The sequence below is a fragment of the Ictalurus furcatus genome, chromosome 1 (genome assembly GCF_023375685.1).
Source record: "Ictalurus furcatus strain D&B chromosome 1, Billie_1.0, whole genome shotgun sequence".
Lineage (NCBI taxonomy): Eukaryota > Metazoa > Chordata > Actinopteri > Siluriformes > Ictaluridae > Ictalurus > Ictalurus furcatus.
In genome coordinates this window covers 17,590,963-17,617,288 of record NC_071255.1, presented here as the reverse complement: position 1 = coordinate 17,617,288, position 26,326 = coordinate 17,590,963, and the positions used below count along the sequence as shown (strand labels likewise).

Sequence of the window (26,326 nt, the reverse complement as noted above, 5' to 3'; positions counted from 1 at the left end):
CGGAGGTTGTCGGGGACATTAAACGTCATCACACCGAACAGAAAAACTCATCTACAACAGCCTTGTTGTGTTTATATCTGCACTCTTGCAAACTATTCCAACTCAAACTTTCCAACTTGTAGATTTGTATATTATTTTATAGTCAATTTATAGTATTTTCCGATTGTAGTGGGTTTTTTTTTTTTTCAAATTGTAGTGCAATAAATTCTATTGGAAGCGTAGCGGTGGTGATGTTGAAGTCATGTGACATTGGTTTAGCTCATTTATTGCGTATATAACTTTAGCTTTTTACTTCTGGCGATTGTTATTAGGCTTCAAAGTTCATACAAGTTGTGTATATTTGTGAAGATTATCTTGATGAACAAAATATGTATGAATATGTATGTATGTTATCATAGAGCTTATTTGCAAAAATACACCATACCTGCAGCACTGCATTAGCACCGAAAAAATGTGTTGTCTGCGTGCTTTTCTTACAATATTACCTCTCCAGAGTTTTTAGACTAATGGTATTCTTAGTCCATGACCTAGTGAACCAGTATCAGGATGTATTTATTGATAAAGACTTCAAAACACTTCTGTAAGTCACTCTGGTTAAGGGTGTCTGCCAAATTCCATAAATGTAAACGTAAGGTAACATTTGTGACAGTAGTTACAATGGTTATAATAAACTTAGCTTTACATATGTAAAAACAAAAAACAAAAATTATCTTAGCTGTGATAACTGCTGCACATGCTTTCTTCATATCAAGTCATTTTTTGCACTGCTGTTTCTGATGTCACTCATTTTTCAGTCCATCAGTTCAGCCCATCCCAGAGTAAATACAGTAGTTTGGTTTATGGTCATTTTATTTCACTCACAACTGCTCAGTTCCTCTCAAAATATCCCTCACCCAGTGTGCGAAATCACAACCCTTAAAGCAAATATGTCACCAAACCTTGGTTTCTTTATCAATTTTCTTTTCACATAAAAAAAACTAGTACACTGTGGTTTTTAAATTTCTTTATTGGCATCAGCAAAAGTGTTAGAGCAAACAGGCATGCTTCTGAATTCTTCTCTGGGTTCTCTACATGGTCATAAGTGATTTGATTTTCTATTCGGTCAGTGTTAAAGCTTTCATAAATGGCATTTACATTTAGCAATGTGCCATATAAACTCTTTGAATTCACCTGCAAAATGGAAACAGAAAGCTCTGGCAATTTTACTGCATAGAAAAATAATAACATTTATGTATATGAAGGACATTCGATTGAAAATAGCACACTACATGGCAGGTCCAATAGTTGTTGTTGTTTTCTTCCTCATCACATTTTCTCAGAAATGTAGCAAGTCATTGTATGTTTTGGCAGGCTCACAGATGTTATGTTTTGTACACTGAAGCAACGCGTTTTCATGTTTTTTTGTTTTTTGGGGGAGCTGTACATTACACGGTAGGAGTTGAGGAACATAAGGAAATGAAGAGTCTTACAATGTATCCAATCTTCCATGCAAGTCATTAGACACAAATTAATTACTAGTGTTAAGTAATTGTAATTGTTAGTGTGTGTGTACACATGATTTTCCCAAACCAATATTTAAAAAATCTTCCCCAACTTTTCTCCCTCACATCCCTGTTCACCTCTCCAGTTTTATTTCAGTTTATTTTAATCTGCCTCCTTATTCGCTATACAGCAAACAAATGAATGGGATGTTTCTAATTATAGCTACATATCTGAAAAAGAGTTTCAATCATCAATGCTTGCAATGACAATTACACATTACAATAAAAGTAGGTTAAATTTCTTCTCATGTATCTCACTGACACTAATAAATGCAAGCAGATGGGGTGCTAAAGGTTGTGACAGTAGGAAACATGTGTTGTATATGCTGAGATCAGTTTACTACTTCCCAAAAGCTTTAGAAAGTCAGCTGAGGATGCTACAAGTAGAAAGAGGATTGTGGCCTCCCTGTCTTAAATTTGTCACTCATTTTATGCACTTTCACTTACACTCCCTATCACACCTTTGCAACAGAGGCTCATAGCATCCCACCCATTATCAGACTAATCTCACAAACACTCATGGTCCGTGTCCCTCTGTGTGTGTGTGTGTGTGTGTGTGTGTGTGTGTAAGATGTGAGAGATTCTAAGGCAGGGAGCTAGAGGAAATCATAAACAGCATAGTAGTTAATGGGAGAACAGGAAGCTTGTAAATCTGATGACTACTGTCACATTAAGAAGTAGCAGATGGCTGGAATGAGAGAACTTGATAGTAAAAAGAGAGAGGGGACAGGAAAAGGCATGGACTTATGAGTGGGCTTTTCATTATGCTTTGTTGTTCTTCTGCCTCTTTTCTCTGTCAGCTGGGTGAGCTCATGAGAAGAAATACACTGTAGATGAAAGAGGAAAAGAGGAAGATAAAGTCTGTCAAATTACAGACATTCACACATTGAAAATGCCACAGATTCATATAGCAGCACGGCTTCCTTTCTGCGTAGCTGTGTGCTTAATTGACCGTATGCTCCTCCTACTGAATGATCAGGCATAACAGCACAAAATGTATCGTAATTAATTATTGAGCTTGTGCTGAGAAGGTCTGCTCTGGACATTTATCGTGTACGCCCTTGAGTCACAACAAGAAAACCAGATTTTCTAAAAAGAATTTAAAATGACATTGTAGCTATATACCTAAAGGCTACTTAATTACAAAAAGACTGAATTTATTTCTTAGAATAAATAGCAGTGCCCACAAGAGAAATCCTTGCAAATAATGAAATAATGTAGAATTATTTGCATGCGTATATATATATACGCATGCAAATATATCTATCTATCTATCTATCAATCTATATATATATATATATATATATATATATATATATATATATATATATATATATATACATACATATATATATATATATATATATATACACACATACATATATATATATACACATACATATATATATATACATACATTAATATATATATATATACATACATTATATATATATATATATATATATATATATATATATATATATATATATAGATAGATAGATAGATATTTAATTGTACTTAAGTGTTGTAGAATGTTATTAAAAGTATAAATATAGTGGAACTCACAGAAGATTATTCCGACCACTATGACTCCGATAATACCCATCATAATCATCATCTAAAGGAAGGTGAAAGAAACAGAGAAACACAAGTGTGTCAAATGTTAAGTGTTCAATGACAATTACAGTATCATACATACAGTATACTGTACTTTTCTATTTACCATGTGGATGTAAACTTTTTCTAACTATTTTTTTTTCTCCAATATTATACAATCAAAAAGAAAGAAAGGAGATTAAAACCCTAATGAAGGACACAGCTGTTCGCTTGCTTTCTGCTCTCTCTCTACCCCTTCAATTGAATACACTGTCTCTTACTTACATTGTCCATTAATAGGCACATAGAGCACCAGAGAAAGAGACATGTGGTGCTGGATGTTTAGGCTCTCTGTTTGAAATAACAGTTAATTGCAGAAGAACATTTCATAATGTGATGCATCCTTCTCCATCGTATGTATTAATATAACGGCTGCAGGAAGCAAGCAACACACATTCAGAGAGAATTCAAGGCTGTCTCCTGAACCACATAATGTGTACTGTCTAACATAAAATAAATATTAATGACGGCAATGGTGTGCTGAATATTTAGTATGTAGGATTCAATTTGGGACTCTGAGGATTTAATTACATTTAACTGATGATGATTTAATTAAATCATCATCAGTATTATAAAATCTTTATTAGAATAAAATATATACAGTATATAAAATACATATAATGTGAATGTCACATTTACTAAATACTAGCTGAAAGAGTAAAACCTCTCAGTTGCTTTCCTTTAATTCTAAATTGTGCTGCTGTGTACGTTAAAAAAAGGCAGCTTAGAGAATTAACCGTGGTCAGTACTTTTGTGTGTATTTTATTAATGGATGTGTGTTCTCTGTTTATTTTATTATCTAATCTGTGTATGCTCCCCAGCCTTCCAAAGTCGAATAGTGGTAGCATGCTAGCTAAATCACAGAGTAATAAATATACACACTGAGGCCAGCAGATGCTGAATCAAGTTTGAAAGATAAAACTACAGAGAAACACACATACACCTCTTGTTAGTCCCTAGCTAGCTATGATAAGTTACTCTATCTAGCTAACTGACTTAACAACTGGGTAATGATAAATTGGTGGACTATTATTCACTAGCTTCCCACCAAATTAGAGAACAAATATATCTATTTTCCTCTTATAGTGTCATATTGACCCAGACTCCCGTTTTTTTGGTTTTTGGGGTTTTTTTTACTCTGTCATCTTTAGATCATGTAGTCAGACTTCTCTTGTGTCTGATGACGTTTGGTGTATCTGAGCTGGCATTTTGATGTACGAGTATAAATTTCCCACCAAATCTGGCCCAATTCCCCTGACTGTAAATTAGTATTACAGGTCTGTCAGGATGACTCACTGCAGCCCAGGAACATTATTTTATGAAGTATTTCTTTGTCCCCTGACTGAATAATCCTGTCTTATTATTCTTACCAAAATATCCTACAAACTATAGGTTTGAGGCCAGAATATATCCATCACTAAGTAAAGCTTGGACCCAAAACTCACCACTCAAAAATGTTTCATTAAGACAGATATCCTGACATTAAGGAGTGAGCAAAACATCTGAGGACTGCCTCAGAGAATGATGAAGCAAAGTCAAATAGCAACAGATAATGTTTCTGATTCATGCTGGCAATGTTGCACTTTTGGAGAAGTTGATGGAAAGAACAAAACTGTGCACTTATAAAAAATAATTCATTGGTCGAACAAATTGTAAATGTAAATGTTAATTTAACAGGAATAAAAACAGGTTATAAAGTAGACTTAACATACTCTTCCAATGCTAATAACCAATTTTATATCCTGAAAAAACTTAAATTCTACATAATTAAATTCTCAGAATTGCGGTTAGTGTATATCTTAGGTAATGGTTTCATTAAACATGCCTGATGGTATCTACACCAACTGCTGTCATTTCCCTGGGGCTCAAATTTACTCTCATTAACTAATTATCAGCACACACACTGCGCAGTACTTGGCTACTGAGATTAGAATAAGTAGTGGGAGCATGAGTAAGAGGTTTTCTCGCTTTTCTTTCTTTTCCTTACACAAACTCTCTCTCTCGCTTCATATCTGGTGCTCTCAATGTGTTATTTTACTCTCTTTCCCTTATATGTTCTCTCTCTTTTTCTTTCTCATGGTTATTCATCAGTGTGTACATATGAAGATTAACTGGGATCGTTCCACACCATTTAATCACTTGGTTTCATCCAAATCAAGTGATTAAATATAATCCATTCATTAATGAATGTGTTTCCAGTTTTGAACCCGTTTCAAATGGCACTGTCTGCTATCAGTCTTTCTCACCTTACAGTTCTTCCACCAGTACTTGTTCTTCAGCTTGGCAGCACAGCTCTCAAACTGAGACGCTCCAGCCTGCAATGCATCAGCCCTGTCGTCCAGCTCCGACAGTTTCTGGTCCCGCTCCAAGACTTTATCCACATTCACACGCATAATATCAACAACCTTCGCAGAAAAGCAGACCAGGTCATTATTAAGGATTTTAATTATCATTAATGATGCACTGCATTTAGTTTGATAGAAAATAACTATAGTTGGTGATTACTGGTGACTGTTCTATTGCAGTAATTTAGTTCACTGTAAAATCAAGATCAGCCACGTCTGTGACTTTAATAAACTGAGCCATAACGTTTTGCCAATGAATAAGACCAAAGCAGGGACAAGTTTCCAACTTTACAATGTGATGCATAAAAGAGTTCTGAAGGTGAATTGCAAGCTCCTGTCTCTGAACATGCATAAACATCAGATATGTCAATGTAATATGAGACTGGCAGTTAAAAAAGAAAAATAAATCAGAAGAATACCAAAACACAGCATCATGTCACCTCAGTACCTAGTTAGGGTAACGTGCTTACGTTAGGGATTAATTGAATACGTGTAGACTCTAAACACACAAACATAAATAAAAACCTGCTGCTGTGAAAACATACACCAGCCTCAGCTCAGAGAATTCACTAGAAGGCATAAACTACTTGTGAGGGCAAGAGCTGAAAGTCCAGTTATAATTTGTTAAAATGCCAATTAAAAGCTTGTGGAGCTCTTTGGCAAAGATATATGGATAGATGAGATGATGTATGTATATATTACATTTACAAAATAATATAAACTAAGCACAGACTCTTCTTTAATATAAAAATTAATAATAATTAGTTGAGTAGTGATAACCCAGGCTTAAGTATAACATATTCACTCCTCCTCTTTCCTCCCTTCTTCTTCCCGAGACATGCTCACCTCTTCCACCTGTGCCTGTGTCTGCTGTAGTCGACGATTGCTGCTGGTGTTGGGAGGAGGAGCAGGGCCTGTGCCTGGTGCTCCTTCTGCCCCAGGAGCGCCAGGAGCCCCGGGAGCTCCTGCAGGAGCTGCAGCATCTGGAGCTGACCTGAACATGAAGCCATAAGCTGATTAATATACATCATGTGTGCGTGGCTATAGGAGTGTCAAACTCCAGGCCTGGAGGGCTGCAGCCCTGAAGAAATTTGTGTTTTCGTATTTAACACACCAGATTCATCCCATAATGCCCTTGCTAATTCGCTTATGAGTGTGTGTTAAATGAGGTAGAAGTCTGCAGTGCTGTAGCCCTCCAGGACTGAACAAGTCTGGCTTGTTTCAGAGTATTAAAAATGTTGTCCTATTTCTAAAGCTACGTACTGGACACTGGATGACTATGAATAATGAGGACACCAAAGCACAGTCACCAGTCACGCACAAAGTCCGTTACTGCACTGATCTCATTCGGAAGTGCGCATTTTCTCATTTCACATGGCAGGAGAGGCCTGTCTTGCATTTTATATATATTATATATATATATATATATATATATATATATATATATATATATATATATAATATATATATACACACACACACACTGTGTGTATGTATCATGAGTAAAATTCAGGGGTTTTTTTATTAGCAAAGCATCACAAATTTAATTTACTTATTTATTTATTTATTTTAAACTATTTGATAAACATTATTCTGGTACATTTTTGTTCTCCGTAAGTAGGATAGCTCAGCTGCTTACAAATTATGTTGATGAATGTTTTGTGCTATAGCAGCAGTATAATATGTTCAGTGGACCTGAGCATCTCCCGCAAGTTAATAAATGCATAACACGCCATCCTTGGAAAAAGGAAGTAACCTGGGAAAAAATAACGAGTTCTAAAGTTACAGCAAAACACACAGTACCGTGTACGCGTAAAAATGGTTTAAAAAAATAAATAAATAAATAAATAACACAGAGGAGCTCTGTTTTCAACAGCAGAACTCCGCATTGGTACTCACATGCTCTCTGCAGCACTTTCGCCTTGGTAAAGATGAGGAGGAAGAGGAGGCAGAGATGAAGGGGGGAAGGGTTTGAAGTCAACGAGATACCAGCAAAGTGGAGACAAGGATGTCAGGAGAATCCCTAGAAGTCCCTAGAATTGTACGATGAGCACTGTGGTTAGCTTTGATGGGACGGTGCGCAGTGCTGGCGGAGTGTTGGGAGCGGAGCTGAGAGGAGAGAAGAGGAGAGGAGAGGAAAGCTCACTGCTGCAGCGAGAGCATCAGCCCGAGTGGCGCATTACGAGAAACTATAATTCACCCAGAACCGAGTGTCAGCCACGACCTGCCAGCACACACACACAAAAGAAAAATGTTGCATAAAAAACAAACATACGAGTCTCTGCTATGTCAGCTTCTGAGATTTGGGTCGGCAATGTCGGCTGTCTTCTTCTTCTCTCTGGATGCGTGTGTGGGTGTATGTCTGAGGCTTTTGGACTAGCGCAGGACTTTCCTCTCAGTACTGCAATGATGCGTCGCCCCCCTCCTCCTCTCTCTCTCTCTCTCTCTCTCTCTGCGCTAACACGCCTGGGACGCACAGAGTGTCGAGTTTGCTGTTTTGCCCTGTCTAGAACGGTCTCCCCTCCTTCTCATCCTCCTGCTGCTGCTTATAAAGCACTGTTCTCGAAGCTGTTCTCACCATATCCCATACTGCACCTGCGGGAAACACTTCGTTTTACACATCCATTCTTGAAACATTGACGCAGCCTAGTTGAAGTTTCACACAGCTGTTTCAGCTACTGGCGTCATTTCATTATTGAATTGCATTATGCAGGGCAGAAGCTTCCATGGAGAAAACAGACACTGTTCTCATCCTGCAGGGTTCACACTGGTGCACTAAAGACAAATGACTCAAATTTGAAGGCACCCTGAAATTATGAGTCTCTGAGCTAGCCTGCACACTGCACACAGAGGTAGGCTTTAATCATTCTGACAATAAAACAATTGCTCTAATAGGTGAAATTGTTTGCTAGGAAAATACAGTCCTCTCCGAAATGATTAGAACAGCAGGGTCAATTCAGTTGTTTTTGATGTAGACTGCAGCCATTTGGGTTTGAGATCAAGAGATGAATATGAAAATAGAGGTTAAAATTTCAGCTTTTATGTCCTGGTATTTATATGTGGATGTGTTAAACAACATAGAACATAGCACATTTCGTATCAGACTGTGACTGACAGTTGTTTCTTGTTACCCAGCTGTTTCCTGTTAGATTGATTGTTTAAAACAATAAATAGCTCTGAACATCTACTCTTATTTTAGCCTTCAGTTTCACCTGTAAAGACTACATTTGTTTGTTAAAAAGTTTAAACCAACAGCTGTCTATGGGAGAAAAGCAAGCCATTTCAAAGCTGAGAAAAGAGGGAAAATCAATCAGAGACATTGCACAAACATTGGGAATAGGCAATACAACAATTTAGAAAGTCCTGAAAAAGAAAGAAACCACGGATATACTGAGGAACTGACACCGAATGGGTTTGTCAAGGACAACAGCAGCAGCAGATGACAAACATTGTGAGAGTTGTGAAGAAAAACTCAAAAACAACAACAATAATCTCCATAGGGCAGGGGTGAAGGTATCACAATCCACCTTTCAAAGAAGACAAGAGCAGAAATATAGAGGCCATACCACAAGATGCAAACCACTCATCAGCAAGATTTGGAAAGCCAGAATGGAATTCGCAAAGAAATACAGAAATGAGCCACAAAAGTTCTGGAACCAACATTAACCTCTATCAAAGCGATGGAAAGGCCAATGTGTGGAGAAAGAAAAGATCTGCTCATGACCCAAAACATACAAGTTCACCTGTGAAACATGGAACAGGCTCACTAATCTTTATTGATGTAACTGATGAGGTCATATAAATGACCTAAAACATTATCAGATTTTCACACAAGTCCTCAAAGTAGATCAAGAGAACCAAGTGAGACAAAAAATATTATATTTATTATATATAGTACACTTATTTATTGAGGAAAATGATCCAATATTACATATCTGAGAGTGGCAAAGGTATGTGAACCTTTCCGTTCAGTATCTGGTGTGCCCCCTTGTGCAGCAATAACTGCAACTACACGTTTCCAGTAACTGTTATAGAGAGATATACGGAGATCTATACATGCCTCTGAAGAAAAAAACAGGAAACTAAACCACCAAAAAGTTGACAAATTTATTAGCCTATTTCATATCTAAATGACAATATGAAAAAAACAAAACCCACCACCAGATTAAATTGGCAGGAAAGGCAGGTGATTAACATGATGGGGAGATAGGCAGGGTGGGGTGGGTTTGCGTGCTGCTTATATACAGTACATGTACACATTATACACAAGCTGAGTAAAAATATAGGCAATCCTTCAACTCCTGAAACCACCAGACATTCATGTTCTTACAAAAAAAGTGTGTTATATATATATATATATATATATATATATATATATATATATATATATATATATATATATATATATATATATATATATCTTAAAACAACAAATACAGTGTACAACGTCAGACTTTCTGTTGCTTTACAGCATTCAAACAATCGTCTATGGTACAAAGAATATTAGGTTTCATACAATCATACAAGGTACAAAAATGGTTTCCTAATAAATATAGTTACAACATAAGCTGGCAGAAATGTAATATTGCAATAGTTCATATGGTAGTGTCTTTGTTGCCAGCATATTACCCTGTGTGAATTGTGCAAGACTGATGTGTCTGTTGTGCATTAGTCAGTTTCACCACAAGTCTGTAGCAGTAAAATTAAAATACTGCAAAAAAGACTTCTAGACAGGAGCATTAGCTGACTACTCACTCATCATTCAGTTAACACAAATTTGAACCACACAGACATAAAGGAGTCTACAGGCATCTGTTACATGACTATGTAACCCTGCCTTGATCAGGGCACTGGAGTTACACGCGCATCAAGAAACGCAAGCAAAACAAGAATTTGAAAAATTATATATACACATACATATATATATGCGCAAGCTGATTGGTTGGTTGAAACTTTGAGTACATACACATAAGGCATTACACTGCACAGTGAAACAATGCAGTTAAAGATATAAAACCATGACAGCATAAAGTGCAAGAACCTTCAACCATTGTAGTACATTTTGCACTTGCTTTGTCAACAGGATAAGGCATGGTCTCTTTAAATGTCATGTTACTCTAATCAGAACACTGGTTAATCATGGTTACAAAGATTTCAGCTAGTTAAAAAACAGACCTGAAGACAAGTGAAACTAGCAATTGCAGAGGAAACTGTTAGGGTCATTAAGGCCAAACATGCCAATTGTGTCCACTTTTGAAAATCCTGTTTAAATCTTGAAGCTCTGTTTAGATTTTATCCCTCCTACACACAAACAGTATTTACAAATCGTATTTGGCAATATCAAGTATTCTCTTCTCTGAGTTTGGTGCACAGTTGACACACTCCATGACACCCTTGAATACATTTACTGTATTCAGTTAGGATCGTTTCTGGATATCCAGCACCCTGGTGGCCAAAACTGTAACATAATGTCCAAGCAATTCTGAAGATGATTAAATGTTCACATTTTATTCAACTCCGAGATATAGCTTGCTTAACAAATATTCATTGAGGGTAACTTTAAAGGCTTTTCATGTAACAAAACAGCCTTAAAAAACAAAATCGGCTAGCTTACTGTTTTAGGATGAGCCTGGCTTGTCTACATGCAAGATGCATGATGTGAATCCCGTTAATTTAGATGGGAGTTTAATAGGCATGGAAAAGAAAGATGAAATTAACAAGGAGAGCGTGAAGGTAACCTGTCAGGTAGATGCTCAAAACAGCAGCAGTGTCATGTGATGCAAATTGTGCCATTACCAACTTAGTGTATTTGAAAGAACAGGATGAAGCAGCAATTTGGCCACAGTAAATTTCCCCTTCATCATTTTTGAAGAGTACACCAATTACTAAAGAGAATGCCAAGTGTTTCCAAGTGACCAAACCAGTACAGCACCTATATCGATAAGAAAAGTTAAAGTCCCACACTGATAATGCACATTCAAACATACTCATGCACCTTCAGCCACTTAGTATCTTATGAACTTCAGAAAAATTCCAGAACAGTTGGTAACACACTCCACTCATCCAGAATACCTAAAAAACAAAACAAACAAAAAAAAAACCTACCTGGTGCATGGACACGGCCTTTAGTTTGAGCGGAACACCATATATAGTTAGTATATACACACCATGTCTGGGTTACAAGATTTTGTCCATGATTATTTAATTTAATTATATATATATAAAAAAATAAAAAATAAAAAACCTTCCTTCACACATTTTGTGCAGAATAATGCTCAAACAACAATGTATAACTGGATAATTTGTGTGTGTGTTAGAGAAAAAATTGTGTAGGTGTTTCTGGAAAAAGGTTTGTTACAATATAATGCAGGGAGAAATAAAGCAAAGCACAATAAGTTGCACAGAGAGTTGAAATTTTTAAATGAGATAAATAAATGAAACAAAAATTACTATAATGATTACTGTCACACTGAAATGACCACTTGCATAAGTAATGTACCAAATGTAGGTAATTTCCGTATCCAGCAGAAATTAGCAGGCTCTTATAAGAGTGCACAGTTAGTGAAGCAGACATAAGGCATGCCAAGAAAGTATAACAAATATAAACATGTTAATCTGTTAGTTTAGAATACATATTGCTTCATAAAAGCATATTAGTCTTTATAATAGGTATGCAAACACACAAAAGTGAATAATATTTACATAACTATTTACAGATTATAGTACAAATCAATGGATTGAAGGCCATTGGCATTAAAAACAAGTAAGCCTGCCTATCCACTAATGAATCTACACTGCTGATTGGTCCATTTAAAAGAATAGAAACACTCGAGATTGACCAAAAAAAAAAAGCTTAGAAGATTTTCAAATGCATACACAAATTAGGACAGCCAAAGAGTAGAATAAGAAAAAGTCAATAGAAAATAACAGTGATTGGCACCAAAACACAGATTAAGACACTAGCAGAACAGACAAGCACAAGAAGAATATTTGCTTCTTCATTTTTGAGAGGGGAAAAAACTATGCAGGTAACTGATTTTTGAACAGTCATATACCAGGTAGATCGCAGTCACAACAGATTAGAGATCACCCCATTCACAGTAGGGCTTGAGTGACTAATTACTGAACAGGGGCACACACTTTGATCTGCTCCAGCATCCTTTTCTTCAACGATGATGTCTTTAAGCAGGACTGAAGATGCATCATTCTGAAATAACCCTACAGGTTAAACGGCAAATTACATATCTCTTCTACACATTACTGCAAAAGCAGATCTTCATAATTACGGGAATAAAGTAAAAAGCCCACCGGAGTATTTAACTAATACTGGTGACATAAAAAGAGCATTAACACCCAGTATGAAATACCAATATAATTTGTTCGCAGTTTGCAAAAATAGAGCAAAATCAGAACAGAATTGATAGAATAAATAATCACCAGTCTTCTTTCTCAGTACATGTATGTAGGAGCAACAGTGTGTTTCAAGGGAAAGACCAAAGTCTGTGTGTTTCTTAACAACGTGCAGTGCGACACCGAAGGTGACTCTTCCAGGGAAGGAATTGTGTACTCAACAGGTGGAGTTATAGCAGCATACCAGTGTTGGAGAAAGAGAAGAGTCTATCGCTCACGCTCTCCTGCCCATACCCACTGGGGTGTCCCTCCAAAGGTTTGGAAATCCTTCCTCTCCTTCTCACAGGGAGAGACGGCTTATCATTCAGTTGATCCGAGGCTCTCATTCATATGTATTTCGTCTCCCTCTTTTCCTGCATCACGTTTTCTGGCAGTCTTACTGTAAACCAGACAAAAGGTGCAGTTTATAAGTATTTATTCTCTCAAAAAGCCTTTCAAATACTGCTTCAGCAGTATATTGGCCCTAATTTGCCACCCAGTTTTATGTGCTTCAGACCAGTGACCACAGTAATCAAATAAGTCACAGCTGTGCAAATGTTCAACATTGCTTCTCAGGAACAATTTCTCTACCATTTGTCTGTTTTCTGTGGCTTATTCTTAAATGGAGTGCACAATATGTAGTGCAAACTGTTTGGCATCCTGAGGTTATTTTGCACCTGGCACGATAATAAACTGTTATTTAGAAAAACATTTGCATTGCTAAGAGCTATGTAAATCATTTTCATGTTCGGTATAACATCTAGTCAAACACAGTAACATTTAAGTCTCATCTAATCTAGACTCGTCTCACTGCAACATTTAACAACTTTACCGCATGCAGAGGTTTTGAAGGAAAGGCATCAACAATGGTCAGCAGTTAGCATTAGACTTACAAAACAAATGTTGGTCTCTGGGATGATGTCTTTAAGAGAAATGGCATCTTCATTACTCATCTGCTCGTCTCCAACTGCATCACCCAAACTAAAAGACACAGGTAGGGGAAGCAATGAGCCTTTCAATGATCATGCAATGAAGCATAGAGTCATATTAACAAAAGCATGTGTTCAGCTATACCTGAGAAAAGTGTTGCCATCAGCTTCTGTGCTTGCAGATTTGTGCACCTCCACTCCTACTGACCTATACCAAAAAAAAAAATATATATATAAACCATGAGCAAAAAAAATTCTGAAAGCTTGACAGTTTGAAAGTGTGACATTAAATAAAAATGTGTTAAGATACTGAACCAAGTCAATGTGGTAATACCTCATTGGGGGCACTGAGGGATTAGGCATATCAGTTACTTCAAATTCACTCGAGGTTCCAGCCTGGGAAGGCATGCTCGGGAGCAGGTCAGGTCTGCCCGACTGCACACCTAGAAAATAATTAAACAGATGAATTAAAACAATTGTCTCTCAAACCTAGGCTTGAAAAGATACTGGATTTCTTTGGTCACATAATTTCTCCTTTCTCACCAATTTCGACGTCTGGGTCACTGTGAGTAAAGTGGGAACGATAGACGAGTTGAGCATTAAGAAGCATGTGGCTGCTGGACTGGGCACTCGGGAAAGCAGTGCCCATGGGCAGCCTCCGAGCCACACTCTGACAACCCGAACGGCTCTTCTTCGATGGCGATGACTTCACTGGGGACAGAAAGTGAGAAAGAGAGCACCAAAACATAAGCACATACAGCACACATTTTCCAACAAATAGAGCACATTACAAAAGATCTGTGTCTTAAGAGAATGACGATAAGTGACAGTGAATTAAGATAATATTGAGACCTACTTGTTTTCCTAAATACTGTGTTGCACATAAAGCGCTGGAATCGCTCTGCATAGAAGCCTGGCCGGTGAACAGACACAGTGTCCTGGAAAAAATGAAAAATGTAGGGTAGAATAACCACAGGGCCATGGCATTTTCAAGTAGCATGATGTTAAAATCTTGAATCAAACTGATCCAAGGATAGACTACACTTAATAATCTTACCCCATCATGAACCAGTGCTTTCCAGGAATGTTCTAACTTCTTGATGAATCTACAAAGCCACATTTCCAAGAACATGGCAAGTCATGTTAAAGAAACACACACAATAGAAATGTAAACACTTTGTATGTTTAATATGTAATTATCATCTTTAGACATGGTACCAAAACTACAAGCATTGCTTGCCACATCACAACAGCCATGTTTGTTTTGAAACCTCTCTGCTCACTCATCTAGTAAAGTAATGGGACTATCATTAGCTTAATAATGTTTTGAAATTATCATACTGAATAGCCTAGAAAACCTATTACCACACATCTACAGTGAGCATGGGGTGTTGGGTTACCTGTACGACTGCAGAATGTCAATAATGCCAATGTAAACCAGCAGCCGCTCTCCTTTACTGTTCCGAGCTGGGATACCTCCCCACCTAAACAGACAAACAGATAGAAAAGTAAGACATTGTTTTACAAAGTCGAGCAGGTGTAGATTAATGATAAATACATTAACAAGCCCACCAGGCAAGTAAAAGCTCCAATGTGCTGCCCAGTTACAAGTTTTGATTGCCCAGAAGACTCACTGACTAGGAGAAAATGTGGCAGCTAGCAAAGTTTATAAAAATTTTTTTTTTTAAAAACTAGCTAGTTTAGTGTATCGATACAGACTAACAGTCTAATAAAAAGAACCACCGGGAACTTAAATCTGACAGGAGATCAGAGCTACCCAATACAGAGAATAAAACTACTGATCATTTCCCATGTGTGAAACCCCATCATGAGTATCGACTGAGTATCGATTTCTAATTAAATTAATGCCTTAACTGCATCACAAATTAAATCTCATAGTATCATACTGATCAAGATTCCTACTGGTTTATTCTCTCACTCATACACAATGTGCATTCTGAATGCACATTCACAATATGATATTTTGCACACATTATTATTTCCTACATTTCACTGTGGACTTAATGCAACTTCATACAAATTAGCAGCAGCTGCACAGCATTGACCAAACGAGTTTTGGGAGCAAAGATGCTGTTGTCAACTAGATTTCCTCTGCCACAATCACAATTGTTTTTTAAAGAGACAGATCAAATACATTTGCTTCTGGAAGTCAGTTTCCCAAACTGCCAGTGCTCTTGGGTGAATTAAATGCAGGCTTTCAGACAGAGAAATGTGGTCAGAACGCACAGGGAAAAGAAAATGCAAACGCCAGCTGGACACAATTAATTTTATATATAATTTGAGTGAGTGAGAAAGATCAAGAGATGGCTATGGTTAAGAAATGTGTGACTGACTGGTCCTCGCTGTCCACTGTGCCCTTCCCGCGTGCCTCTCCCTGGATAGACTCCATAGCTGTACTGTACAGGGCTTTTTGGACCTGAGGTCTCTTCTGGTCAGGTGTGACTGCCCCCTCCACCGGCCTGCAGCTTTCCCCTGCACCGAGACGCTCACGGCTCGCCTGATCCACATTGTGGATTCCAACCAACAAACTGTAGTCCATGATCTTAAAGCTCTGCAACAGCTAAAATACACAAATCATCAACCAAGTCAACACCACCACTCAATGTAAACAGACATGTTAAAATATGATCATAACAGACTGCAGGCAATTATTCTAGTGAAGCTGGCAGGTATTTGCTAGCACACAACTACTAGCTAATGACAGCAGTCTATGGTCTGTGCAAACAAACACACAGTGAAGAGCATACACTGCAATTACAGTGATCATACTGCTGATACACACGTGAGCACACACTCACCAGGCAGTCTCGATGGATGGTCTTACTGAGAGCATTGTAGTTGTCTGGCTCTAGCTGGATTCCCTCAGGCATGTCCTGGACGAAGTCAAGGTCTTTGTGAGTGGGCACAGTTTTTTCCCTCTCTTTGGGAGAGGCACGACGCTTGTAAGTGGAGCCTTTTAAGTCATATTTGAGGTGCATTGGTACAGAGCGTGGCAGAAGGTTGTTCATCACCACAATGCGTATGTTCTTCCCCGCTGCCTGCACACAGTACAGTCCATAGAACTTGGGCAGCAACGTCCGTTTGTTTTGGTTCAGGTTCTAGCACAACAGGGAAAGAAGGCACAAAACCAAATCCCATAAGACACCATAAGTTAATAATAAAACACAGCCCAGGGGCTCTGCTCTATTCCACACATGTGCATTCACATAAAATTACATACCATGAAGTATCCTGGCAGTAGCTTTTGCAGGAACTCAGCTTCTTTGTGCTGGACTGTCTTAATAATAAACTCATCATCGCTGGAGACGTAAAAGATCGAGCCACTCGCACCAGGATTTGACAGTTCGATCAGTGGATCATTACACAGAGAGTACTGCAGAAACAGAAAAACAAAACATATCTACAAGTCATGAACCAGGAATAATATTCAGCAGACCAACAATTATGAACAATTTTGTGTGTGCAAGTGTGTAGGGGTTTTAGCTGACCAGGTAGTCATCGGGTCGAATGCCAAAGAGTTCTCTGAAGTAACGAAAGGCAATGGGTGCATAAGTCTTAAACCGGAAGTCACCATGGTGATGTGCAGGAGTCAGATTGCTGCCCTCACTGAGCAAGAAAAATAAATAAATAAATAAATAAATAAATAAATAGATAGATAGATAGATAGATAGATAGATAAATAAATAAATACAAATATAAAAAAGAGAGAGTGAGATGAAAGATGGCATAAATGGCACACAATACTTCACTACAAACAAACAAAATATTAAAGCACACCTCTTTTCAGAAGAGAAACCAAGTGACTTGCCCTGAACATCCTAGAATTAACAAAATGTAATATAACAGAGGGATGCTAGTGAAGGATACCGTTTTTAAAGGCAAGGTGAATATGAATATGACTAGCTGTACCCAGCTAAAGAACTATTTAACAACAGAAAAATAGCATGTATATGTGCACTTAACTACCTTTAACCAAATAAATTAATGGCAGTGTTAAAGTGGCTACGGACACCCAGGAACAAGATGCAGGCAATACAATTCAACCCCCACAATCAGCACAAAAGAGGAGAAAGCTCATACCTAGGAAAGAAGATGCTTTCTACTACATAGAAGTCCTGCATAAGAACATCTCTTTCAGCTTTCTGGCTCAGGCTTCCCACAGTGTGGGTAATACCGAGCTGAATGGCTCCTTTCAGGGCAGAAGAGGTTGTCTGGTGGGAGATATGTTGTGAAATTAAGTCTAAAAAGCAAGCAATGGTCTCTCTTAAACAGTTCCTAGGCACGTTTAGTACCAGACTCTCTTAAGCAACAGCTAGAAATCTAGTTTGCAAGACTAACCCATACCGCATTAAGCTGGTAGCTACAGTGCTGAAAGACTTGCTATGAGGAGTAGTGACAAACATTTAATAAACAACTCTTTTTATTTAATCAACTCTGTTCCATGATAGACTCCTTCTGGTTTGGCCTTTCTAACTTTAACTGACCTTTTTGTAAGTGGTCTCTCCAGTGGGGTCAATCCCTCGATGACCAATAGTCTTCTTCATACTCTGAGACGACCCTGGGCCCTGGACAGTGTGAGACAGACAGACAGAAAAGAGAGAAAGAAAATGAATGAGAAACATAAATACATGTGTCTGGTCTATCAGGGGAGACACTTCCAACACCCTTGAATTTTCTTAAAGCTAGTCCTCTCTAATTTGTGCTTCTCATGGAGGAAACTGTTACCCACAATACATTTCTAGTGGTCATAAACCACACTTTCTACTTGTACTCTCACCATTCCTAGAAAAGTTTTTGTATCAGTGATTATGAAAAAGTGTCCTATATATAGCTAACTAATCACATCCACATTTGTCAAAAAGTCATGTTCTAACACTAACCCCTATCAGGTCAGACAAATCTGGGAACACATGTTTTCAGCCTGATTTCTTCTGTTTTTGTGTGTGTGTGTGTGAGATCTATCTATCTATTCATCTCTCTCTCTCTGTCTCTCTCTCTCTCTCTCTATCTATCTATATATATAATCTATATATATAAAATCTATCTATCTATCTATCTCTCTCTCTCTATATATATATATATATCATACTAAATTAGTTTTAGATCTTCAGACAAAATACAATAAAAATAAATAAATAGATCGATAGATAGATACAAGCCACCACTTACTCCTATGCTTTGGATCAATGTCTTGCTGCATAATCCAGTCGCACTGGAGTTTCAACATACAGACTGAAGACTGGACATTCTCCTTTAGGATTTTCTGGTAGAGAGCAGAATTCATGTTTCTCTCAATTACTGTAAGTTGCCCAGGCCCTGAAGCAGCAAACCATCCCCACACCATCACACTTCCACCACCATGCTTGACCATAGGTGTGATGTTATTTTTTTGGAATTGTGTGTTTGGTTTACACCAGATCTAACAGGATCCCCGTTTCCATTTGGAGATAATGGCCATCGCTGTGGTTCTTTGGAGTCCCAGAGCCTTTGAACTAGCTTTGTAACCCTTCCCAGACTGATGCATTTCAATCACCTTCTTCCTCATCATTTCTGGAATTTCTTTTAATTTTGGCGTAATGTGTTACTGGGTAAGAGCTTTTAACCAACTTCATGCTGTTGGAAAAAGTTTTATTTAAGTGTTGATTTGATTGACCAGGGCTGAACCCCACTGTAAATTCAGTTTCACAGATTTGGGGAATTAGTAACTACAGGGGCAAATACATTTTCACACAGGCCAAGTTGGTATTGGATAACTTTTTTTGCTTCAATAAATAACATTATCATGTAAAAACTGTATTTTGTGTTTACTCAGATTGGCTTTGCTTTAATTTCTGAAACAATTTAGCATGAGATACACAAAAACGGAAGAAATCAGGATGAGTCAAATACTTTTTCACAGCACTGTGCGAGTGAATGGTGCATCCACGCTATGCACAGACCGAGCATGAAGAGCTGTAAAAGAGAACTGCATTTCAAAGCAAATCGATGCCAACCCACCCCCCCGAAAAAAAATTCCTGATCATATTATAATATTTTCTACCAGTCATAAACCATTCTTGAATAGTCTTCAATATCAGCACAGACAATAAAAAAAAATACATTTCAAACCATGACAAAATTGATTTTTGGTTTATCGCCTAGAAATAAATAAAAAATTTCATTGTCTAACACTCACCTCTGGTGAAGCAGTTTTTCGACTGGACCCTTTAAAGAAGACAAAAAGATTTAGAAAACGATTTGTGAAGAAAGCTGCTTTTGAGAAACACTGGATACATTTATCATGCTTCCTGGCATACCTTTCCCACTCCCACCTGATATCAAGTATCTGTGCAGTTACACAAATTACACATGCAACTACAATGTGACTACTGAGGATACAGATGCATCTCAGGAGTACATGTTATATGAAATGTACATCACTTTTAGCATTTACTCCCCCAAGGAAACAAGGGTCTACTTTCAGATATCGCTCAGATCATTTTTGTTTTATTTTTGTCTGACTGTATCAGGATGTGTGCTCATTAGCTGCATTCATTACTTAGGATTTAGGAGGTGTGGAAAACCAACTTCTTTGATGGGACCAAACCATCAACAAATGTTCAATTTATCTGCTATAAGGAGGTTGCCAACACTGATACCACGGAAAAGTGCTTAGGACAGACATAAACTGAACATTTGTCTTTCTTAAAGGTGAAATTTAGCCACCTACAGTCAAACCAGACTTTAACATGTTAGAACAAATATTGCTCAGTAATCATGAAATGACGCTTTTAAAAAGTGACCCGAGATGGTTAAATCACACAACAGAACGTTTAAGGAATGGTTAGTAGACTCACTTGCTCACCACATCACATTAGAAAAGACCAATAGTGCAATCATTACTGAACTATTACAATATATACACACACACACAATACAGCACACATATTTATAGAAATTTTTGTCAATATTAGTGAAGCACACTGTAGTCGATAACGTGCACAAAAATTTTATGATCAATTTATGGTCATGTACATGTAGTACATTTTGAAATGCACATAGGTGACTTTGTGCATGCTAGGCTATGTTGTAAAATTAATGTGAGAAAACCCTATCAAACGGTAAACAGTAAGTCTAAAGAGCATGTCAAGCAATACCCATTTAGCGCTATTTACACCTTATACACACACAAGGCACCCACAACACTACATGGTGGCTTAATGGAATAATTACACTTTACATTACACATAAAAACCGCATACAATCTGTCCCAACACCCATAACTGTAACTTGTTGGCTGCTTAGATGGGCTCATAAGTAATGTTTGTGGCGAATTTATTTGCTATAATTAATTTGGGCAGAACAAAATGTAAATCACACAAAGCACTCCTTGTGTGATGAGAGCCGATCCTGCAAAGATCATGTAATCTTAACTGAGAAGAAATGTTTGTATAGAAAGTTATTACACCCTCATAACTCAAGCGTGACTTTCAATGATGAATTTTTTTTTAGACCTTTTTATCCATTTCATTTCACACACAAAAACAAATGCTGGCACATTTGCACAACCATGCATGTACTTCTCTGAGAGGCCAGCATCCTCCAGAAGGGAGTCCTCAAGTCTGTTGGGGTAAGACACCACTTAAAAACGGATAAGACCAACTAATTCATAAACTTCTTCTAATGCATGATGATAACCAGGGCTTTCGCTGCCACTCCAAATATAAGATGGGTTCAGAAGTCTCGTTTTCTGCTACCAACTGAACTGACTCTGTAAGGGAGTTGATTGAGGCACCATTACAGCGGGCAAGCATACCAGGACATTTTTAAGTTTTGGGTCAAACAGACCACTAACCACTCAAGAACTTCCAGCTCTGCCATCAACTGCATAAACCTAAAAAACATCCAGGGAAACCATACAAGTCAGCTTTAAGAACATCTTATGTGTATTATCAAGCAGAAAAATTACACTGTTAAGCAGCTTACCAGCCAGATGAAACCAACAGACCAGAGTGGGTCAACAATTTGAGTTCTTATAAGTAAGGCTGGGTGATATATCGATACACAATCATTACAAATTAAATGTCAATGAATGGAAGCTGTTGATTTGACGTATTTTTAATGTAATTTAAATGCTACAAAGATTACATAAGTATCAAACTAGGTTTAACTTTTTTTGTTTACTACTGTTTTGCAGACAGTTTGTTAGCCAAATTATATACTGCAATACATGTTGTGGGTCGTAGAAATGTGAAATATCGTGATATGTTTCTGTCATATCACCCAGCCCTACTTATAAGGGGAAAAAAATAATGAGACATTTGTCACAATTATTTTTTCATATTACTTACTGTCTTTTGGAATATGTTTTACAAAAGTGAATCCTATATTAACCACAGCAAGAGAACAGACAACTGCAGCCTCCACCTTTGGTGGTTTGCTTTGGTTTTTTTTTAAACTAGTGAATTAAGTTCAGATTTCTGAATTGTACTGGTAATTTCACACACCAGAAAGGTCTAGTGCAGAGGTTCTCAACCTTTTGTAACTAAGAGTAACTGTGTAACTATGAGTGCTTGCAGGACAGTACTGACGACATTTGGAAAGTCGCTAAGGTTCGTCCAAAAAGTCACTAGATTTGTCGTTAAGCCTTAAGTCTGAAAAGCCACTAAGTTAGCAACACTGGTCTGCACTGACTGCTAGATAAAAGGCAGTCTAAGCTCCACCTCTCCCCAAAAAGAAAATACAGAGGGAGAGGGAACACAGGGTTTTTCATTTATGCACAATCTATTTGAAAAGCAATAAAATACAGAGTACCCAAACAATGCCCTGTCTGTTTGTTTTTTTCTTTAAAACACCCCCCCCCCCCCCCCCCCCGTTTGAGAACCACAAGTCCAGTGGGTGTGGTTTAGGCATGAAATCTTATAAATACAAGTAGCAGCAACTACTCCACAAATCTCTGAACAAGCATGCCACAAAAAGCTTGGAAGTGACATATGACAGAAGGCTCTGCTGATGGTGGACAGCATCAGAGTCGCCACATTTGGTCAACAGAAGAAAATGTTATAAGTTTGTGGACTATGCCTGTTGGACAGTCCTATTGGCCCAACATCACAGATTACAGGTGTCTCTGGTCCAAGACTAATTAGTTAGTACTAAAAGTTGTTTTTTTAGAATAACAAAGGAACACCGACTACTACTGAAAATTAAATATTTCCCATGATAGGGCAAGTTGAGTAATTCAAACAGAATCTATTATAACACTTACTTCAAAACTATACTGATTTAAATAGAACATAGACGCAGCATAAGGACACATACTGCTGCAGGACACTGACATCATATACCTAACCTACAATATACCATAACAGACCCAGTACTGACTCAAATCCTGTTTTAGGGAGAATTTTCCCCTTAATATTTACACTTTATTCATTTTTTTTTAGCACCACCAGCTACTCTAGACAACAACTTGCCTAAGCTGAATCAGACAAAAACAAGTAATCATGAATAGGTGGAGTCATAAAACTGGAAAGACAGAAACGACAAAGTGATCATGCTGGAGTCAGGCACGCAAATATGTGCATGAAAAGGGGGACTTTAAACAGTTGTTTAAGGCTGAAAGATTGTGATGTAAAGAAACACGATTCAAGTACCAAAAGTATTTGGATATTAAGTGCTGTTTGAGGTTGGACACCGAACACTGGGACATAATGGACAGCTACTACAACACAGCCACAACAAAGCTAGCTTACCATGGAGACACAATAGACTTGTGTATAGTCCGTTTGAAGATGAAAAAACAGTAAAGGCCTTTACAATTTTTTTTAATCTAATATATAAGATTTGAAAAAAAAAGCTTTTTATTTTATTTTTTCAAAACCCGTCTGAGATAAAAGGTGTCTAAGTGAACATGTTTGGGATCACGTTGTTTAGCTAACCAGTTAGCCTAGCACTGATTAGCTTAACTCGCTAGCAAGCAACAGTCGAACACGGTTGAGAAATGTGCTGCCTACCAGCTTCACTTTCTCCCACAATATCTAGGCTGGTGGCGAGAAGAGAAGTGAAGACGAGAAAGAAAACCGCGACATTTCCCCCCTGCAGTTATCTACAGCTTTGCAGCTTGTATACAACAAAACCTCTTCGCTAACGTAGCACTCCTGGATTAGATATCAGCAAAGCTAGTTCAAGCTCACAATCACACGGCTCCATCCCCAATATAACGTGTTACAGTCAGTTAAGTAGCTAACTATATCACTTATAACACAGACATAATTAATATACGCTGCATTTGCGTGTACATATTCACTGAGGTCTGGCGAAATTAACTCGCTAGCAAGGTTCAGTTATCCTAGTGAGCATTTCACTCAGGACTTCCAAACACAAACACTCCAAGCTTTCAGATGTTATTCTAAACGGGCTAATGTTATACAAAGATAATTCCTGAAATAAAATAATAAAAAAAAACTAGCAAAACAGTATCTCTTCAAGAGAATCTACAGTCGAGAACGCAATTTTCTCCGGTATAAGAGGACGTTTAATGAGAATTTAGCTACCTGGGGGGGCAGTAAAGCCCGGATCTGCGGAACCGGCGGTCGCCATTTTCATTTGACTCGAGCAACAGCCTCCAATTCCGCTTGAGGATCTCGCTCGCGCCCCTGTCGATGACGCCGCTGTGAGTGGGCGGGGTCACTTGTTTAGGCCACACCCTGCTGCTGAAAGATAACCCTTTCTAATCTATTGAGTAGGAGTGATGTTTCGACATGGGCTAGACATTTATACACTGCACAGCCAGAAGCAGGTGTTGGGAGCGTTATGGGGATCTGTTTGGAAAGAAATAATCATCATCAAGCCAAAAATAGGATGTACTAAAGACTTAATATGGAAACACCCAAAAGGAAACTCTGACCACTGCCCAGTAACTGAATTCATGGTTTATTTCTATGCAGTAAATACTCAGAGGAAAAAACCGAGTCATACAGCAATGTAGTGAAAAGAAAACAGCTCAAATTCAAAAGTACAATTATCCACAGCAGATTATACTCCACGATAGAAGGTGCATAGCCAGTTAAACGTTTCAGCCAAACTGCCATGAAGAACCCTTTTCAAACTAACACACCCAGATGCTATAGTCTCAGTTTATCAAAGGAATAGTTTTTTTTCCCTAATATTTATCTGCTGTAGTTATAGCATATGTGCAATACTGCAATGTTTTTGGGAGGTAGGAGGAAACTGGAGAACTCCAGATGAAACCTACATTTACAAGGGGAGAACATACGAGATTCAGTACGGACGGTAACCCAAGCTCAGAATCAAACCATGACCCCAGAGCTGAGGTGGCAACACTACCATATCACACAATCCAATTTATGCAAAATTAATTTTTAGGAAACGCTTTCATGAATTCTTCATTCAAAAGTATTTGTAAATTATCTCTCAAGCGACATAATCAGCTCTTTCAGATATGGGATTACCTTTTAGGAGGGAAGAATTTGGGGTTAGGAATTACAGGTAAAGACAGAAGTAGTCCACTTTCTCTTTACATTTATGGCATTTGGCAGACACCCTTATCCAGCACAATTTACATTTATCCCATTTATACAACTGAACAGTTGAGGGTTAAGGGCCTTGCTCAGGAGCCCACAGTGGCAGTTTGCTTGGCATTGTTGGGATTTGAGCTCAGGACTTTCCGAGCAGTAATCCAGTGTTTTAACCACTGAGCTACTACTTCCTGCAAGGTAATTGCATATGGACACAACAAAACCTCAGGAAAGATGTAACTGCATCTTACTTTAACGTTTCATTACTAAGTATAAGTGTGGTAAGGTTAGAGATCCAGTAAGGTGTGTTGCCACCCAAGATTTATTGTTAGCATAGGTTGGTTAGAGTTTTGTATCAGCTGAATGTTTCATCATGTTTATTGACTAGGAGAACTGCCAGTTACCTAGAAACCATGGTCTCAGTGTCTTGTGTGATCTTTACATTTCAAAAACATATCTGCCTTCTACCAGTTAAATGGCTAGCTTTGTCTCAGATAACATTTGTTATGGCTAGTTACATCAAAATATTGAAATACTGACTATAAAGTATATCCAGTTCAACACACTGTGAAGTGTATATTATAATGACAATTTTTTTCCACTGGCACCACATCCCCCATCTTGGATGTTCTCACTACTGTGACTTGAATAGTCCGATGATTTTAAAAACAACAGGAAATTACTCAGCAGTTTCCTGAATATTTCTAACTTTACTTTTTTTGAAAAGACTCCACCCTCTAAATGAGTTATGCATGAAATAAAGATTTTTAAAAAATTATATATTTTACAATAATGACTCCATACTGGATTCATGTTGATATGCAAGTATTCTTTCTAAACATTATTCCCTGTAAGAAACTATAACATGTGAAGTGCATTAATAATAGAATTATGCCATCTGTTCTGAAACTCCTGACTGTAGCTTTAAA

The 26,326-nt window shown here is 37.7% G+C and overlaps 2 protein-coding genes across 3 annotated transcripts; both read right to left on the bottom strand.

Moving 5' to 3' along the window:
* Positions 1 to 578: 578 nt before the first annotated feature.
* vamp1b (vesicle associated membrane protein 1b) lies at positions 579 to 8,844 on the bottom strand. The gene is made up of 6 exons (XM_053630265.1): positions 7,818 to 8,844; positions 7,442 to 7,651; positions 6,389 to 6,536; positions 5,444 to 5,602; positions 3,108 to 3,159; positions 579 to 2,368 (listed from the first exon to the last, which is right to left on the bottom strand). Coding segments are annotated over exons 2-6 (378 nt in total). The 5' UTR covers positions 7,444 to 7,651; positions 7,818 to 8,844; the 3' UTR covers positions 579 to 2,351.
* A 2,186-nt stretch (positions 8,845 to 11,030) lies between these two features.
* pip5k1ab (phosphatidylinositol-4-phosphate 5-kinase, type I, alpha, b) lies at positions 11,031 to 25,850 on the bottom strand. 2 transcript variants are annotated; one of them, XM_053630244.1, is made up of 17 exons: positions 24,414 to 25,850; positions 20,057 to 20,085; positions 19,051 to 19,144; positions 18,366 to 18,446; positions 17,962 to 18,092; positions 17,370 to 17,487; positions 17,102 to 17,254; positions 16,680 to 16,979; positions 16,215 to 16,441; positions 15,261 to 15,344; positions 14,918 to 14,966; positions 14,717 to 14,798; positions 14,404 to 14,571; positions 14,195 to 14,303; positions 14,006 to 14,068; positions 13,825 to 13,912; positions 11,031 to 13,331 (listed from the first exon to the last, which is right to left on the bottom strand). In XM_053630244.1, exons 4-17 carry the CDS (start codon positions 18,423 to 18,425, stop codon positions 13,329 to 13,331), a joined length of 1,635 nt encoding a protein of 544 aa, XP_053486219.1. In that variant the 5' UTR covers positions 18,426 to 18,446; positions 19,051 to 19,144; positions 20,057 to 20,085; positions 24,414 to 25,850; the 3' UTR covers positions 11,031 to 13,328. The 2 variants fall into 2 exon arrangements, with proteins under 2 accessions (XP_053486219.1, XP_053486211.1); XM_053630236.1 differs by lacking the exon at positions 19,051 to 19,144.
* Positions 25,851 to 26,326: the final 476 nt, after the last annotated feature.